This window comes from Arachis duranensis, chromosome 3 (assembly GCF_000817695.3).
Source record: "Arachis duranensis cultivar V14167 chromosome 3, aradu.V14167.gnm2.J7QH, whole genome shotgun sequence".
Lineage (NCBI taxonomy): Eukaryota > Viridiplantae > Streptophyta > Magnoliopsida > Fabales > Fabaceae > Arachis > Arachis duranensis.
The window spans coordinates 42,173,082-42,191,921 of NC_029774.3; the positions used below are offsets into that span (position 1 = coordinate 42,173,082).

Below are 18,840 nucleotides of genomic sequence, written 5' to 3' on the forward strand. Positions count from 1 at the left end.
AAAATAAATTTTACCATTCACCTTAAATAATAAAGAGAGTCCCTTATTTCCACTGAAAACATTTGAAAAATTCCGAAAGAATATAAAGTTATATTAATCATTAGTTTTAAAAAACTAAGAAAAATTTACAATAATAGAGCTAATTCAATAAACAAAAACAATTATAAGATCAAATAGTTAAAAAGAATAGCAAAGAAAACATATTCTTAATAAACCTATCATTCTTGCCAACGAACTATAACTCAAATGACATAATCTACACATTTTTATCTAAAAATTTCGGATTCAAATCTCACTCCTAATTTTGGGGAGAAAAAAAAAATAAACCTATAATCCTTACAAAAAAACAAATTACATACATAAGAAACATCATTTAGATAGGTTTAGGGTAAACCTCTTCCTTTTGAAGAAGGAGATAGTGGCCAATTTTGTAAGAAGCATAGGCATCAATGCATGCATATTCAATTTGATCTTTGGTCAACTCCTTTGACTTCCATTCACTCGTGCAAATATCCTTTGACTTCTTCATATCAAGCCCCACAAGTTCTTTAGCCAAAAATTTCAACCCTCTAGATGAATAATTTTGATCACATTTTTCTCCTGCAAAAGTAGCCAAATCTATGCCATTTTTACACTCCAACCCATAATCACTCTTGAGTCTCTTGATATCATTCTCAATTCCAACCCCAACAAATTTGAAGTTAGGATCTATAAGAAAGCTCCTAAGACATTGAGGAACAATATTATTGAAGAAAAATTGAAAGATTAAACACTTATCCTCAACACATAATTGCAAAATTGCCACCTTTGTCTTGTTTTTATCTTTGGTCCACTCGGTATCCAATCCAATAATCATGTCTTCTTTTGATGAAATTTCTTGAATCCACTCCTCAACTATGCTGGCTTTGTGAGTGATGATTGTTTCAATGCTTAATCCATCAAAAAACACCACATATTTTGAACTTGAATTGTCTTCCATCAAAACCATCTTCATAGAGGCAAGTTAATTTGATGATTAAGAAGGAGAGAAAAAATATAAATTGATCATTAAGAAATAACAATCTAATATAGGGGAAAAAATTGTGCCTTTTGGCATCATTGTAAAATTATGGAATTTATGAAATCAAATATGTTGGAAGATTTGATTTGTATATATACAATCTAATATTTCGAAAGCTTACCTTTAGAATAATTATTAGGATTTAATTTTATTCTGTTTTATCTTTATCATTAGATTTAGATACTATTTTAGATTGATCTTCTATTATTTTATTTTAGTTTGTTACATATTTGAATTTGTATTTAAATTTTAAGAAACCAAAACTTTTAAAAGAGTTACTGTAATCTTGATTATTAAAAATTAACAAAAATCAAATCAATTTCTAATTATATAAATCTTCATAGATTTAGCTAAATAATGCTCTAAAGATATTATACAACAAAATATTGCATTGACCAATAAGATAAGGCGTGGTTAAAGCAATAAAATTTGGAATTTTGGATTCCATAATGAACCATAAATTCTTGATGGTTTGATCACTTTCTATTAAAAGAAATGTTATTTCCTTTTATTATAAGTTCGACACCTTTATATTAAGCTAATTTTTGGGATAAGTTAGCCTTATATTTAATTTCTAAAAATAAAGAAAAATAAGTTATATTTAATTTATCTCTCTAAAATATAAATTTTAGTTATTATTTTGGAATATACTAAAAAGCTTGTTGGAATTTAAACGAATTTGTCTCTCAATCAATTAACTGAATAGATCACACGTTTAAACTTTAATTCAAATCCTAATGTCTTACTATTATCAATGATCATCGATATGTATTTACAAATTGCATGCAATCATGAAAATTATTTATTATTATTAAATGAACGTTTGAAATTTTGACTTGCGCCAATTAAATTTCATATCACATCTGGAGGAGTCAATTTGATCTAACCCAAAAATAAAAAGTTGTAATAACATTGTTCATAATTAAATTGTTAACGCTCAAATAAATGGTTGGAAACAATTTTATTATCTATCATCTATAACATAATAATAATAAGCAGTATCATTAGACATTTTGTATATGAGAAAACTCCTAAGTAATTAGTACTCCTAAATTGTATATTAAATGAATCAACTAACCATTATGTGTGAACCTAATCCATTGAGAAATGCTTGGAATTCCAGCATTAACAACAGTGAGCAAGTAGTAACCAGAAGGTGCAACAAAAGATGATGGTGGTGCTTCCAAAATTGCATTCACTGAACCATTTTTGCTCACATCCATTCTCTTGCACCTAAGCTTAAGCATCCTTTGATTCATGCCAAATGCATGTGTAGTAAATGGTGGTGCATATGCACTGAACGTTACAGTATTATTACTAATTTGCCCCTTCTTAACCACCATAAACTTCACTCTAAACTCTTTACCGTACCCAATTTGATTACCATATTCTATGGTTAAGTTCATAGGCCTCTTGTTCTGGTACCTCTTGTCCATGTAGTGTGGAACAAATGCTTGGAGTCTCAATTCTGTTGGGTATGCCACATTGCGAAATATGTACCTGTTATGAATAATAATCAACTGAATAATTATAGGAATTATACTCTAGCGTCGTTAATAGTTTGGTGTATAAACATCCCGCGTTAACGCAGAATCTGGGGAGGAGCTGCACCCAAAGGGTGCAATGTAGGCAGTCTAAACTTAATAATTATATCGGTGGCTTATTCCACGTCTGAACCCGTGACCTTCAGGTCACACGGAGACAACTCAATCGTTGCTCCAAGGCTTCCCTTCACCATTCTTTAATAATAATAGTGAAAATGATAATAAAAGACACATTTTTGTATTAAAATTTTCGCTTCTTCATGGTTGAGATTTCATTGTAAGTTTTATAAATTTTAAAAAGTAATACCTTGGATGAGGGTTGCCACCACCAACCAAGACCCTTCCATCAGGAAGAAGGGTTGCTGATGAATGGTGCATTCTGGCAATGCTTGTGGACTTAAGCACCTTGAACCTCTTCCCAAATATCTTTTTGGGGTTATACAGGTATGGTTCAAGAGAAGCATTTCTTGCATTGTCAAACCCTGCACAACCATGTTTTGCTCCATTGATGATCAAAATTTGGCCAGTTGGGAGAATCAGCATGTCATGGAGGAGGCGCGGTTGCGGCATGTACTCCATGTTCCATTTGTGATGGTTACCTGCAGTGACAGATCCAGAAAATTTCCAAACACAAGTTTTTAAGTAATTTTTATCTTGACTCAAGTCAAATTAATAGAATCATGGGGAAATAGATATATGCTACTACTCATACAATCCACTAAAAGATAATTCTGAAAATTTCTAAATTAACAAATTAAATGATAAACCATAAAAATGTCACACACCACATCTTAACCCATATCAGACCAAATTATTTACACTTGAAATTCTAACTCTTACCTGTAATTACCATTCTCCCACATGATCTTAAGCCTTCTAGGAACATGCCCTTGTTAGCAGCCCTGAATGCCCCAGTAGTAGAACCACCACATACCATAACTTCCACCTTTTGGAACTTGTCCTTATGATGTAAAGGTAGCATCACAGATGAGCCTGAACTTGGATAGTTTCTTGATCCATGTCCGGGGATCCGAGGGAATGTCTTGATCACCCGGTTCCTTCTCGCATTGAGCAGGATTGAATCACGGTTTGCGAAAATGAACAAGTTCCCATCAGATGATAAATGAAGAAAAGGATAGAGATTGTTCCCTCCTGAATTTTTGTCATTGGTTTGGTGCAAGAATGGAAGAGCAAAAGATTTTTCTTCATGATTAATTTTTGGTACATATTCATATGTGAATACGTTTCTTCCACCAACAACAACAACTCTGTCATGTTCTGCGAGTATTTGACTAGAAGCATACCGCCGTTCATCAAAAAGGGTCTTCTTTGATTGAATCCAACCACATGTAAGATTCTTTCCACCACCACCACCACAGGGTCTACAGAATCTTATGCTTTTAGCTCGATTGCCATATCCACCAGTTTGCAATAGTGTTCCATTGCTAAGAAATGAACCAGAGGAACACCATGTATCAGTGTCAAGCCTCAAAGGCCTAACTTTGTTAGCAGCAATGTCATACTCTACTGAGTGTGCATAGCATGTAGGATCCACAAGATCATTGTGACTTGTGGTGCACCGTGTTCCATTGTAGCGTTTTCTTAATTTGTAACCTGATTGGCCAGCTCCGGTTTGGTCAAACATTATAACCGTGTTCCGATTGGTCAAAGCCATGTGCATGCTGACCACACCAGAATTGTGAAATAGAAGTTGCCATTGCCCTTTGGTGCCTATAGAGGAACTAGATTTTACATTGGCACCATTAATCAACACAGCACAAAAGATGATCAAGATTAAGATTGTGATAATCATGGATTTGGTGCAAGAAATTATTATGACCATTGTTTCATACACCATGTGATGATGATGCCTAGAGGGTTATGGTAATTATAAGATTTAGCAATATAAGGGTAATGTTTCATGACATTGTTTTGGTTGGGGGCGAGTAACTAGAACTAGAAGTCATGCTCTTGTAAAGAAGAAATTAATTTGACAAAATCTTAACCTAATTATCATATAGTGTGTGATGATTGATTAGGATTTAATTTAATAAGAGTGGTGGTGTCTTGAAGGAAGTAAATAGCAGTTGAGTGTTTGGTGAGAATCCAATTGATTAACATAATCTTATACTCCCTCATTCATTAAATATGATACCTTATTTTTTGTTCCACAATGTCATTTTTTATTTAAAATTTATCATTATATTGTCAATTATATCCTTATATACAAATGCATTCTTAACTTTTACTACAGTAAGAAATATTTACTCCATAAAGTAATAAGTAATATTGACCATTTAATATAAAGAAGAGAGATAGAAGAAAAAAGAGAATAATAAAAGAGATAATTTTTCCTATACAAAAGAAATAAGAATATCTCCAACAAAAATTTTAATAACTTACATTGATTAACATATAACTCATTGTCATATATTATATGCAACAATCTATTTAGCCCAAAGTGATATATGGCATTAAACAAGATATAACTTAGAGGCATACTGCATATCATCAATCCCAATAACTGATGCATACCTTGTTTAAGTGGAGCTTAACTCACCCTATCTGTCACATATCAGCAGCATAGTTTCAACAAACCAATATGGGATTGGTCAATATTGTAAGTCCCTTGGTCCCTTAATCTGTAGTCCCGGTTTGGGATAGGTTAGTTGGGTTCTTAGTATAAGGACTTGGATGCAGGTTGCTCAATCGGGAACCAAAAAAAGCATAGCTTTGATGAAACCTTCCAACTAACTTCCTCACTAAATGTCAATGTCTAACCATTTGCAACTATCATAACCATCATCCAACATCTGCAACCATAACTCTTCAAGCATTGTGTATATTTTTTCCCTTTGAGGATGTGATGTATCATCTGAGAAGAACACATGGATCTTATCCTTGACTTCTATCCAACTCTGACCAGGAACCTTTGCTACACCTGTTTGTTTCATCAAGCTCCTTAGTTTGGCAACATCTTCCCAGTTTCCGGCAGAAGCATGAATATTGCAAAGTAACACCATTGCAGCAGAGCTGGAAGGATCAAGCTTTAGTATATTTTCTGCAGCTTGCTTCGCAATGTCAACATTACCATGAGTTTTGCAAGCAGATAGGAGAGTTTTCCACGTAGTAATATCGGGGTCAAATCCTGTTTTCATGATAAAAGTCTCTGCTTCATTCAAGCATCCAGCTCGAGCAAGCAAATCAACCATGCATGAGAAGTGCTCTCTTCTTGGTGGAATACCTAGTTCGACTTGCATGGTTTTATATAGGTGCCATCCTTCCTCCACCAATCCAATGTGACTGCATGCGCTGAGAACCCCAAGATATGTGACCTCATTAGGGTGAATACCAAACTTTCTCATTCTTCTGAAGAGATTAAGTGCTTCATGTGCAAGCCCAAATTGTGCATAACCAACAATCAAACTACTCCACGAGATAACATTTTGGTTGAGAGTTGAATCAAAAACATTTTGAGCAGATTTCAGTGATCCACACTTTGCATACATGTCAATCAATCCATTGCAGACAGAAACATCTAGCACAAGTCCACTTTTAACACTAAGGCAATGGACTTGATTCCCGGCTTCTAATGAAGCTAATTCTGCGCAAGTTCCTAATAAGTTCATTATGGTGATATTGTCAGGTCTATTTGCAGAAGAAATCATTAGTTTAAACAATCTGAAAGACTCTCCTGCTTGTTTATGCTGCAAACAAGCTGAAAGAATTGCATTCCACGAGACTAAATTGGCATTCTCGCTTATATCTTCAAAAACATTAAATGCATCTTGTAGATTTGAACACTTCGTGTACATGGTTAGCAAAGAGTTGCAAACAGGTGCATGCTTATCGAATCCTAGTTTGATAACGTAGGAATGAATTTGCTTGCCTTGGTTGAGTGCCATCGAGCTCCCACAAGCAGAAAGTAAGGAGAGGCATGTAATGCTATCTGGGACCAATCCCGAATCCATCATCTGACAGAAAAAATATATGGATTCATTAGCATCACCACTGTCAGCAAATGCTGCAATAATTGCATTCCATGACACTAAATCAGGGCTTTCAATATGATAAAATGCAAGTTTTGCTGAAGGTAAGAATCCAAATTTTGCATACATATCTGAGAGCGAACATCCAGCAAAAGTATTCCTCCCTAAACCAAATTTAGTACATACTCCATGTATTTGCCTTCCGAATTCTGGCTCTAGCAGGCTGCTGCAAGCACTGAAAACACTACCAAATATAAATTCATTTGGCTGATAGGAACCCTGCCTGAGCATGTCTCTGAAAAGATATAAAGCATCTATCTCATTACCAAATTGGGTAAACCCTGTAATCATGGAACCCCAAGAAATCAAATCCTTTGTAGAGATTGTAGTAAACACATCTGAGGCGTGATTAATTTGTCCAAATTTTGTATACATTGCAATAAGAGCATTTTGTGCAATCAGATGATAACCAAATCCTAATTTGATTACATGGCCATGCAGCTGCCAACCTAAAGTTATATCACCTGCAATAGAGCAAGCCTTGAGTATGCTTCCAAAGGTTAACTGGTCTGGTAAATGTCCCGATCGCAGCATTTGCAAATACATGATGATGGCATCATTCTCTTGACTGTTTTGAGAGTATCCAGAGATCATTAATGTCCATGAGACCACATTTCTCAGCTGCATTGCTTCAAAAACTTTTCTAGCATCCTTCAAAGAACCACATTTTCCATACATATTAAGAATATGATTATGCAGAACAATGTCTGGTCGATGGTTGGAATTTAAAATGTGATCATGAACTTTCCTACCATATTCAAGAGATCTAGAGTTAGTACAAGCCAGTATTAAATTCGTATATGTGCTTGGTTCCAGCTGGATACTTGAGTTCTTTATATAGAAATCGAATGCATGGAGTGCTTCTTCGTAATGGTGCTGCTTGCACATCAAATCGATGTAACTGCTGCTTGATATTGGTTGTATAATAGGTTTTACGCATTTAGATAAATATCGAACTTGTCCTTGTGTAATCATTGACATGGAATAATCAAAAAGCAAGAGTACTAAAACTCTTGGCTAGAGCTTCCATCTTGACCTGCCTCCTCTATCTAGATGAATTCAACAGGAAGAAGCCATTAGGTTTTGATGTTTCATTGCTCACAACGATAGCAAAAAGATTAAGAAATAAAAAGGTGCCTACAAATCCAGTAACAAAAAGTTGAGCAATGCTGAAATGAAAAATGTTACCTATGATGCCAATGAGACTGACAAAATGAGATGCAATCGAATCCAACATTGAAAACCAAGTGAACAGCTTCTTTCTGCGAGAACCATACACAAGAATCAAATTTTTGCGCTCAATGGCAATGTTAAATGAAACCGGCCAGTTTAGAATTAACCAGCGACTATATATATCCTAAAATTTGGGCAGTTAACAAAATTATAGTATTTCCTTCTCAAATGGAAATGCATGAAGATGTATATTAGCACTCTGCTAATTGAAACGAAAACATCTTTCATCTTTGTAGCAGCTCTTAGTGGAAAGATATCTAATTATCGAGTAAATGCTCAAGTAGTCCCTAAAATCTCACACTTGAATCAAGTTGTTCCCCGAAAAATATATTGCATCAAATTGATGCCCAAAATTTTCACCATGAATCACGTTAGTCCCTAAGAGCACTCCAACATGGATGATTATGTGCTCACGTGGGACTCCAATGGCTAGCTGACGCGGAGGATGACATCAAATGATTTTGTTTGACTCAAATTGGTCCCCAACCTAAATCATGAAATATAACCTCACTCCCAAAAATTAATCTCATTCTTGACCTCTTCTCCCTTCTTCTCCTCTCCAGTGTCAAATGAAAGTATCTCTACCGCAACTAACATAAAACTCAGCATTGAAATCAGAACTTTGTACTCAAATCATTCTAACTCATCAAGATTTAGACACCCACAAATTATAAGCTATATCATTCACAAATTATGTACTTTAACATTCACACCACAAGAATAAAAACGAACTAGTAGCAAACCCATACTAACACTAAGAAGGCAAAAGAGTTATTGAAATATCAAACTAGAAGTAATTAAAAAGTTCCAATTTCTGTCAAGCAAAGTAACAAACACGTAGAGTGCTATATTACTAGATATTTGTGAACGAATTTCACGCTGCCATTGTTACTTCCTATGTCATCATTCCTGCAATTTTATGACTGGAAAATGAAGATTATTGACAAGCAAACCAAAGAAGGAGGCACTGACCCGTGGTGCTGAAGCAGGGAGCTAAGTTCAGCATTTACTCTCTAATTATCTAAGTTTCAAAAGCTTGAAGCTTTGCTTACTGCTATAAGTGTGGGTTTAATCTCTCAGCTTCATAGTTCACACTATCAAGGGTGTTATAAGTAGAGTTTGCAAGTAAAAGCTAAACCTATAAGCAAAACGTAAAAGCTCAAACTTTACATCTTAATGAGTAAAATCCCAACTCATTATACAAAAATCCAACTAAAACTTAAGTGCTGAATTAACAAATTTCACAACTTCTCGCAAAGTCAGAAGTAATACCAGTAATTAGTAACCCCTAAACCCTAACACAAAATATTCATTATAGTGAAATTGAAGATGCCAAATGAAATTGAAAATGCACCGAAAAAAACAAACTTGTTAGTAAAGGAGTAAAAGTATGCACCTTGAGGAAGCAATGAGGGAAAAGAGAGGGTTGACCACCGCCAGAGGCGGTTCCGATCAAGTTTCTGGTCAACGGAGATACGATTAGTTAAATAGACCAAACTAGAATACCGATATATTGAATTATTGATTAATTAGGTAAAATAAATAATATGAAAAATAAAAATTGATAAATTGTTTAGGCATGAAATTACATAGTGATACATTAGGAAAAATATTTACTTTTTATAGTTATAGTGTAATTAATAATTAGAAAATTGTAATTTGATGATTATATAAATTATTTTATGCTATTTAGGGTATTAAAATAAACTTATAAAAAACTTATTTTAATTTTAGATTAATGTTTATTAAATATTGAGTCAACTTCGATGATTTAAAAAGATGTGATTGATATAATAAAAAATGAAGTCTATTTTTTTTTTTTACCAAAATCTAAATCCAAAAATATAATTTTACCATCTTAACTTATTTTATATTTTATTTTTATTACACATATTTAATTAATAACAAAATAAATTAATAAGCATATTAATACCTATCAATTCACCAACATTAATAATAATATGGTAGTTTTAGGGAATAGGAACAGAAACAATGACTTTTAGAATTTTGGAAATATTGACTTTTTGTGAAAAGCTAAGCTATTCACATATTTGATCATGGTGGGCAAAGCAAAATTACCCTCTAAGCCATTTTATACGTTATATCATATCATATTATGAGTTTAATTTTAATACATTAATAATATAAAATATTTTATATAATTATACAATTTATATTTGTTTTTTTATATGTCTATTTGCGCAATTAATAAAAATAATAATTATTTTTAATAATTAACGTTATATAATTAGATACACATGTAAAATTAGAATTTTTTTTAATATTATATTATTAGGAATGAAATCTTCTATGATAAACCAAATTGTGTGTTAAACACTACTATGACCATATACAAAACGTTATTAACAAAACTTCAATGACATTTTGTATTTTAATAATTAAAAATAATATTTTTTATTACAAAAAGTGACGTTTTGTTCTTTCATAATTAAAATAATTATTACAATCACAACTCTGTAGAACACTAAAATGATAAAATATTTTTGTATTTCATATTAAAATTTTTCATATATAAAAATTTTAGCCGTAAAACTACTTTACACCCACAATACATTAAACATAATTTAGTCTATTAAGTTCATTAGGAGAGACATTTGCTTTTCTTAAAGTGAGTCAAGAAAAGTGATTTGTGGATAAGATAATAAGATGCTTTAAGCTCTCACTTGCATATTAGGCTTGTTCATCAATAAATATATAAAGCACTCCTAAATTAATGTACAAAATTACAAAACCAACCTTGTCCAACTCATCATGTTTCATGTCATATCCCATCACTAAATTAGTGTCACCATCATTCACTAGTGAAATTTAAGGATTTTTGGTATCCAAATAATTCACACAACTATGTTGTTCCACCGACAATGTTAGATGGTTTGGGAAAAAATATAACTAAAATTAAAATCACTTTTCTATTTAATATTATTTTTTTAAATTAAAAAATAAAAATACAATTAAATTAAAAAATTATTAAATAATTAAATCCCTACCTAATGAGGGGCAAGGAGCATTATGTTGATGAACCACCACATGTAAATGGAATATAAAAATAAGCCAAAAGCATAGATTTGTTGAACCAATAAATACCAAAATATTTACAAATAAGGACCTGAATAAGCAATATTTTGTTGCCCATCCTACTTACACACCTTCTCACCAAGAAAGTTGCACACAATTCTTTCTTTTTTTCTTAAAAAAAAATTGAGATATATAACATTAATAAAGTTTAATTCTTGTGTCAATAGTACTCCTGCATATGGGGCATAATTCAAGCTCTTGTCCACATTCACAGCATGTCTGCAATGCAAATTACCAAAAATAATTCAAAATAATAATAATAATAATAATAATAATAATAAAGAATTATAGCAGGCTCATTCAATCATGTATAACAAGCTCTAAAAATATTCACAACCAATTATTAATTAATTTCGGTTATAGCATTAGGAGGTTATACATAAAATAAGAAAAATGAGTGATTGTGCATGATCATGATAATTGTCTTAGAAAAGAAATACAAAGACACTGATTGAAGATAGAAAACACAATTGGGATAGAAGATTCAATTTTCTTGTCTTTGTATTTCTCTCTCAGACAAAACAACTATGCTCTGTGTATACAAAAAATTAATCATTTGTTGAAAATACATGTTAAAATACAAAAATACATATTGAAAGTGTGTAAAACAACATATGTAGTTATGTACAAATATATAGTGGCTGATTTTTAGTGCACACATAACAATTTTTGTATACCAAAAGTTCAAAACATGCAAAATGCATCTATCATGTTTAGACTAAGAAATTGTGACGGAAAAGTGGAAACCGTGAAGACAGAATACAACAACGAAGCTTTATCCCTCTAGGTGGAATCGGCTGTGAAGACAGAACATAAGACAAAAATTTACGTTTTTGGTCGCCATCAAACAAGTCCAAACACTCCCGGAAAAACCAAAGACGAAAACAAAGATGATATCTTTATTTTCTATCTCGAGACACTTATCAAACAGTCTAATGATACGCCACGAGCATGAAAGTTTTTCTCGTATCATGCATGCGAGAAAGCATTGAATCGAGTGGATTCTTACCTGATGCCCACAACCAAATGCCATGTTCTTGGGATCAGTAAGACAAATGGGACAAAGCTGCAAGGATCACATTATAATGAACGTTCAGAGTAATGGTAATTCACAAGGAAAGTTGAAAGTAAGGTACAAAAGCAAGAGAGAGTAAAAAAGTGTGTTCAACTGTCCAAGTACCTGATTATCAGATGCAGACGTGGCAGGAGAATGTGCGGGAAAAACATCGTGTCTTTGACTGTGAGATGGCGCAGTGGGGCGGAAACTGTTTTGTCGCGAAGCTTTCGGAGAGTTATAAGATGGCGTATTGGAACCATATAGTGGTGGTGGGAGAGCAATCCTGTCTATATCTTTCCCTCTGCGAGCACTGCTCAAGAAATAATACGATGTAAATGACTTCGTTATGCGAAGCTTGCAAAGACTACTTCTCCCTCCGTTTCGAAATATACATCACTCTCACTTTTGGTAAATTGGAAATTCAATGTATTCGGATACAATTTACACCGGATACATTAGTTTTCCGTTATACAAAACAAATGAAAGTGACATTTATTTTGAAAATTAAGTGAATAAAAAGGGTTAACTTCATTACCCCAATATGTTAAGTTCTAGTGTTGCCTTGTACTGAGAGGGTATTTCCATCAAAGCAGCAAGTGCAAACTCTGCTTCCTTGCGTGATCGATCCATGTTCTTTGACATTATTTCCGTAAAATTCACAAACTATGGAAGGAATAATTTTACAAAAAAGAAGGGGTGAAAATGAAGTTTCACATTAATAGAAATAAAAATGAATTGTGAACCACGAAACTGATAACTTCGGAGGCGATACATACCTGGAAATTATCAAATGCTCGGGCAGGGATGTTATCATCAAATTCTCTCATCATGTCCCACGGCCCGTCGCCAACTCCAACCAGAATGATCGATAAGGGATATTCGCTGTCAACAAGCACGTTTTAGAAATATGATAACCAAAACAACGAATAAAGCGAAACAGTTAGATAAGTACCTTGCTTTCACGATAGCTTCTACCGTTTTCTTTTCTTGTGCACTCAATTGACCACGCTCGGTATCAACACTTCTTGTTACCTGCAACAAGTAACAATCCTCAATATTTCGATATGAAAACTCTAATGTTATTTATCAGCAGCCACATTTAAGAAGTGAGACTGAGAACTAAAACCTTATGCATTAAGAGGGAATACGTAAAAAATGATTTAACAGAAAACCTTAGATTAAGGATTTCGGTCTATGCTATTCGCGTAAATCATTTTTATTATTTTCAAATTCAATTTGAAAAAGATTGTACCTGTCCATCAGCTATGATCAATAAGACATGGTACTGGCCTCCACTTTGCTCAACAATGGAGATTGCCATCTCAATAATTGGGGCAAATGATGTCGGTCCTGTCACAAGTTGGAAGGCAAAAACGGCATAAAAAAGGGGCAAACTAAGAATGCTAAAAAAATGAAATGAAGCTTAATTGACCTGCAAGCCTTAATTGAGGGACTAATTCCCGATATCGTGACAACACTTCTTCAAATCCGTGACAAAATCTATCATCCGGGTAGAAACTAAAAACTTCTTGGTCATGTGTCGATGCTGCCAATATGTAAACGTGCACACACAATGTAACTCACAAGAACATTAACTATTGGATTTTAAAGAGATCATAACAGTGTTTCTCGAATTACCATCACCGAACCCAAAACAAGGAATCAGGTTATCCTCATCGAAGGAAGACAATGTTTTCCCAATGATAGATATAGCTTGTTCGTATGGATTTTGCTCGTGACCAATGTGATGCAAGCATCTCCTTTGAAATGATCTTCCACCTGGTCAAAACGACAAGCTATGCACGTTGAAGCAAAACAAGCAGGAGAAAATAGAAAATAGAAAAGAGAGAAGTCGACCGAATCAAAACCTGTCCACTCGTTGCTCTTTGTAAAATCAATACCAACAATGAGGTTGGAAGATTCTAGGCCAGCACCTGCCAGAGCATCGGTTACCTTCGAATATGAAAATTTGATTCAAAATGTCAGAAAAAGAAAACAAATTAATTTAGAATAACTAAGGCTAAAATCCAAAAACAACAACATCTTTACATCCTCCAACACAATGCCGAAACGAAACGAATAGCTATGTACAAAAAGATGGCCAATGTGCAACAAGATGTATGTACAAAACTTGCACCAAATAGATGAGAGATGATTTCTTGTACCAAATCCGGCGCCAACTTTATAATAACAATTTCAAGTAACAACTAAAAGCAACAGTCGCAAGACCGGAAAAAGGAGTTCCCCTCAAACTTCAGAAAATTCTAAGCAATTTGATAGCAATGGCAATAGTGTTCCGAAATAATTCATGACCTGAAGAGCTGAACACCTAAACAGATTCTTGTTTCTCAAACTTTGACATAAAAGTGCATGAGTTCCAACATGACCAATTTCAAAGTTACCAAACTCGAGAGTACACCTGTATTCGTGAAGTATACTTTAATTGGATTGTAAAATTAAACTTGTAAATAAAATTAACTCGAGAGTTTGATAACCTTGACCAGTTTCATTTTTCGGCACAACCCCAAAAAATCTTTCAAGAGATGCCAATTATCATGCAATTCGCAAACAAGAACCGAGTTATTCTGCAACGACAACCCTGAAAATCGTTCTAGAGATACCAGCAGAGACTAGGGAGATAAAATTACCTGCTCCAAGCTATGATAATTGTCATCTATCCTCGAATACTTCCTATCCAACCTCTTCTTCTGCTCCGCGGGACGGCCACTCCCGCTGCCACCATAGCTTTGAGATGTATTGCCATGATATTGATAACCCTGAGGCTCATGATACTGAGGGTTTTGTGCATAAGAAGGTGTTTGATATTGAGGGTACCATGAATTTGAATTCGACCTCGTGGTTGAACGCCTAGAACTACTTCTTTTAGAACTTGATCCACCCATAGATTCTTTATCCTGCAGATAAGTTCAGAAGCCCCATGAAATGAAATCATTAAAAATCAAATCTTTTTAACTCTAAAAGCTGTGTCTTATCAAGCTCATGAGATCAAAGACACATTTTTTTAGCTCTTAAGGAAAATCCAAGTAACTTTTTTTCCCACATTATTATAAAAATAATGAAAATCACAATTCAAATAAAGCAAAAGTCAAAACAACACCCCAATTTGCATTTTAATAATAAACTTGTTTTTCAATTTCCAAGCTAAATTCTTTATCTTGCAGAATATTCAGCAACACAATAAAAACAATCAAAGATCAAATCTTTAAGAACTGTACTGCACTTTTTCAAGCTCAATCTAAGTGAAATTAAAAAAATAACACTTTTTTTTCTCTCCCTACCTTAAAAAATTCATGAAAATCACAGTTCACATTATGCAAAAGTCAAGATACACCCCAATTTGCATTATAATAATAAACTTGATTTTCAATTTTTTTTTAAATCATGAAAACTACACAAAAGAATCCCATGATTTCTATTTCAATCCCTTTTCACATTAGTTCCAAAACTCTTACATACCAAACCCCTTTTTTTTTCCTTTTTGTGAAAAAAAAAAGATACTTTTGGAAACTTTGACATCAGAAACAGAAAAGCTGACCAATAAAGCAAGCAAAAAATGAGGAAAAAATGAAAATGCATAAGGAAAATAAAATAAAGAAAGAAAGATTATACCTTGAAGAGGTGGGTAAGAGAGAATGAAATGAAAAAGCATAACACACTAACAAAGATCGAAGCTTTTGGTGTGTTTGAGTGTCTTCAGTGACACTGGATTTAGAGATAGAAGCAATGGATATGTTTATGCTTATGATATTGTTTTTATGTTACAAACAAAACAAAATGTTTGATTTTGATTGATTGGTAAGTGGTGGAGAGAGGTTGTTGCTTCCACGAAGTTTCTCTTAGCACTTCACTTTTCACTCACTCACTTTGTTAGGCAGAAAAAAAAAAGAGATTAAAAAGGAAAACTGTTTATTGTTAAATCATCAATTTATGTTCTGAATAAATGAAAAAAAACAATCATAATCATATTAAAATGTTGCTTAATGCTTAGCAACCAGGTTTTGATTTGCGTTCTTATCAAGCGGTTTAGGGATTAGGCCCTTGGATTGGGATTAGGGGTGTTTGAGGTTTTACCTAATTATATTTTAGAAAAATATATCAGTATATTGGTGTTTAATAATTTTAACTGTTGATATAAATTTAAATTATATTTTATGTATATAATAATTCATTGAATTCACAGTAAATTAGTCTTTAATCTATTAAATTAGTAAATATTCGGAGAAAAAAAATAAATTTAAATAGTTAAATTTGATTTTCAAGCAAATGATGATATGCCTTGTTCATGTGTTTTGATTTGGTTGAGTTGACCAAGTTTAACTACATAAATTGTAAACTCGTTTTATCTTTTTTATAATAAGTTTGATTAAAAATTATTAATCAGGTGTTTTCTTGTATTATTCATCAAAATATGGAATTTTTTTTTCCTTTCGCTCTCTTTGTTCCTATTAGTGTTGCTGCTGTCGTATTCATTATTTTTTTTAAATTGAAAATATATAGGAATTAGTTTCTAATGAGTCGCGCAACTTTTTTTTTTCGTCTAACACATTAATTAATTTTTTTCAAATTTTAAATTTGAAATTTAAATATTTTATTATAATAATTGTAACTATTTTTATAATAAAATTATTTTTTAGCTTTTTAGATTTAAAATTTAAATTTAAAATTTATAATAGAATATTTAAATTTAAAATTTAAATTAAAAAAAATTACTTAATGTGTTGGACGAAAAAAAATTTGCGCTCTCTCTATCTTTCGTTATATTTAAATTTAGTTTGGTAAAGTTTTTTAAAAAGGTGTTTATACTTTTTAAAATTTTAAATTCTTTATTTTGTGTTTGATAAATCAAAAAATTATATATTTATACTTAAATTTTTAAAAGATCAGAATATTTTTTAAAATTCGAACACTTGAGAAGTTATTTGACTTATAACTTAATAATAATGATAATGATTACTATGATAACAACAATAATGGTAGGTACGTGTTAGATAAACTATTATAAAATTGTGTTTTGAGATGATTAATTCTTTTGTTTTTTCACAAATTACTAAGATAAAACAAGGACTGAATTATGTTGATAATTGTATCAAATAGAGTTTTAATTTGAATATGGAATCAAAGGAAGTGTTGAACTCAGTTATGGGGAGAAGGGGTGCTTTACCTCGTTGTGGGATCAGAGGAAGCAGAATTCAAACCGTGCGAGTTGTGTCTCTCAGAATATAAAAAAAATTACCCAGAATAAATAAAACGGAGGGTCTGAATTTCATGTTTCACATTTCAAATTTCATCAGCTGCAAATCGGACCATGCAATTTGTGAAGCAAAATTTGATGACCAAATAACTCGCATGGTCCGAGTTATGTACTCTGGGTTTTTTCAATTTTTTAACACAAATCAGACCCTCCGATTTGTGTACTCTGAATTTTTTTCAACTTTTTCAACACAAATCGGACCCTCCGATTTGTGTACTCCCACAATTTAAAAAAACACCAAAAATTACCATGTTCAAATATATCACTTATTTTACTTCCATATCAAAATTTTTTGCCATATCAAATACATGTAGATAGATATAAATAAAAAAATATTATTTAATTCAATTTCTCTTCTTTCTACTATATTTTCTAAACAAACAACATTTTTATTATTCGGAATAAAAAACCCTTCTAAAGTTTATAATTATCTTTTATTTTTTAAGAAAATAAATTATTTTAACAACAATAATAATAATATTAGAAAATCAGTCAAGGAACTATAATTTAAATGACATAATTTTTTTATATTTACTTAAAAAATCATTAATTTTTTAGTAAAAAATGTATAATAAATGTTATGATATCGGTTAGATTGTGTCTAACTTATTAAAAAAATAATATTTAATAAATTTTATTTTTATTTTAAATATTTTATTTTTATTTTTTAAATTTTCACTTTTTTTAATTTGTTTATGTAATGATTGATCATTTATTATAGATGGGTGTGGTTGGATTGGGATACCACGGGCGTTGTTTGTTTCACTTTTTGGTTTGTCACATATCAAATATGATTGATATGAGTGTATGTATGATAATGATATGATACAATAATACGCCAATACGGATCTTCTGTTTTTTAATGAATCAAAAATTGAGAATAGTTTTTTAAAAAAAAATTAAAATTTGAAAATAGCTTCTCCTATAAGGACGCTAGCTGTCACAAATTCACAATACAATAATTAAGAACTGATATTCAATTTCAAACCTACTAGTAGTAGTTATTGAGCACTTCATTTTAACTTCACTCTAAGATAAGGTTAGATATCTATTTTCTTTCTATTTTGGGTTTGAAACAAAAAAAAAAGAAAAACTTAAATTTGTTTTCAAATTATTAAAGTATATATTTACTTTCTTTTTATTTTGATTTTAGAAAAAAATTAAATTTGTTTTTAAATTATTAAAATATTTCGCACATGCCAAGTATAAACGCAAAGAGAAGGCCTGAAAGACCAGCATTTTTATCAAAATTTGGCCAGCACTTAGTTAGCAAAAGAAAAATGAATAATTTTCGATAAAATTTTACACTATTAAAAATATTATTAATGACTAATTGATAGTTACAAATCACAAAATTACTGTCCTAACACTCCTCTAAATGCAAATTGACGACACAAAAAAAATATTCATGAATATTTAAATGTGTAGCGTGGTATCCATTTAGTTTTAAAGCAAATATAGTATCCAAATAGATTTAGATTAGAATATAATAATCTGTTAAGATTTAAATTTAAACAACAATGTTATCT

At 31.9% G+C, this 18,840-nt stretch overlaps 3 protein-coding genes across 10 annotated transcripts; all 3 read right to left on the bottom strand.

Moving 5' to 3' along the window:
* Nucleotides 1-373: 373 nt before the first annotated feature.
* On the bottom strand, nucleotides 374-988 carry LOC107478989 (3'-5' exonuclease-like). The gene has a single exon (XM_016099143.3). It carries the CDS (start codon nucleotides 986-988, stop codon nucleotides 374-376), a length of 615 nt encoding a protein of 204 aa, XP_015954629.3.
* Nucleotides 989-2,000: 1,012 nt separating this feature from the next.
* LOC107478886 (pentatricopeptide repeat-containing protein At3g53360, mitochondrial) lies at nucleotides 2,001-9,356 on the bottom strand. Of its 8 annotated transcripts, none has more exons than XM_052259417.1 (4): nucleotides 5,140-5,349; nucleotides 3,445-4,335; nucleotides 2,912-3,203; nucleotides 2,001-2,560 (listed from the first exon to the last, which is right to left on the bottom strand). In XM_052259417.1, exons 2-4 carry the CDS (start codon nucleotides 4,283-4,285, stop codon nucleotides 2,134-2,136), a joined length of 1,560 nt encoding a protein of 519 aa, XP_052115377.1. In that variant the 5' UTR covers nucleotides 4,286-4,335; nucleotides 5,140-5,349; the 3' UTR covers nucleotides 2,001-2,133. The 8 variants fall into 8 exon arrangements, 6 of the variants coding, with proteins under 6 accessions (XP_052115377.1, XP_052115376.1, XP_052115375.1 ...); XM_052259416.1 differs by having other exon boundaries at nucleotides 3,445-4,346; XR_001590029.3 differs by lacking the exons at nucleotides 2,001-2,560; nucleotides 2,912-3,203 and adding exons at nucleotides 7,842-7,915; nucleotides 9,283-9,356 and having other exon boundaries at nucleotides 4,199-4,335; nucleotides 5,140-7,702.
* Nucleotides 9,357-10,954: 1,598 nt separating this feature from the next.
* Nucleotides 10,955-15,934, bottom strand: LOC107478888 (E3 ubiquitin-protein ligase RGLG2). The gene is made up of 12 exons (XM_016099042.3): nucleotides 15,670-15,934; nucleotides 14,688-14,954; nucleotides 13,908-13,992; nucleotides 13,678-13,818; nucleotides 13,472-13,585; nucleotides 13,292-13,389; nucleotides 12,992-13,071; nucleotides 12,816-12,921; nucleotides 12,575-12,702; nucleotides 12,163-12,349; nucleotides 11,992-12,048; nucleotides 10,955-11,201 (listed from the first exon to the last, which is right to left on the bottom strand). Exons 2-12 carry the CDS (start codon nucleotides 14,940-14,942, stop codon nucleotides 11,121-11,123), a joined length of 1,332 nt encoding a protein of 443 aa, XP_015954528.1. The 5' UTR covers nucleotides 14,943-14,954; nucleotides 15,670-15,934; the 3' UTR covers nucleotides 10,955-11,120.
* Between the last annotated feature and the right edge of the window lie 2,906 nt (nucleotides 15,935-18,840).

What these genes read in the sequence shown, in the direction of transcription:
- LOC107478989 (XM_016099143.3), bottom strand. Translation starts at nt 988, where the DNA reads ATGGTTTTGATGGAAGACAATTCAAGTTCAAAATATGTGGTGTTTTTT.
- LOC107478888 (XM_016099042.3), bottom strand. Translation starts at nt 14,942, where the DNA reads ATGGGTGGATCAAGTTCTAAAAGAAGTAGTTCTAGGCGTTCAACCACG. An exon ending in TTGTTTTGGGTTCGGTGATG is followed by an intron (nt 13,586 to 13,677) that starts GTAATTCGAGAA and finishes ACATATTGGCAG; the next exon opens with CATCGACACATGACCAAGAA. An exon ending in CGTCTGCATCTGATAATCAG is followed by an intron (nt 12,049 to 12,162) that starts GTACTTGGACAG and finishes TGATCCTTGCAG; the next exon opens with CTTTGTCCCATTTGTCTTAC.
- LOC107478886 (XM_016099038.3), bottom strand. Translation starts at nt 7,634, where the DNA reads ATGTCAATGATTACACAAGGACAAGTTCGATATTTATCTAAATGCGTA.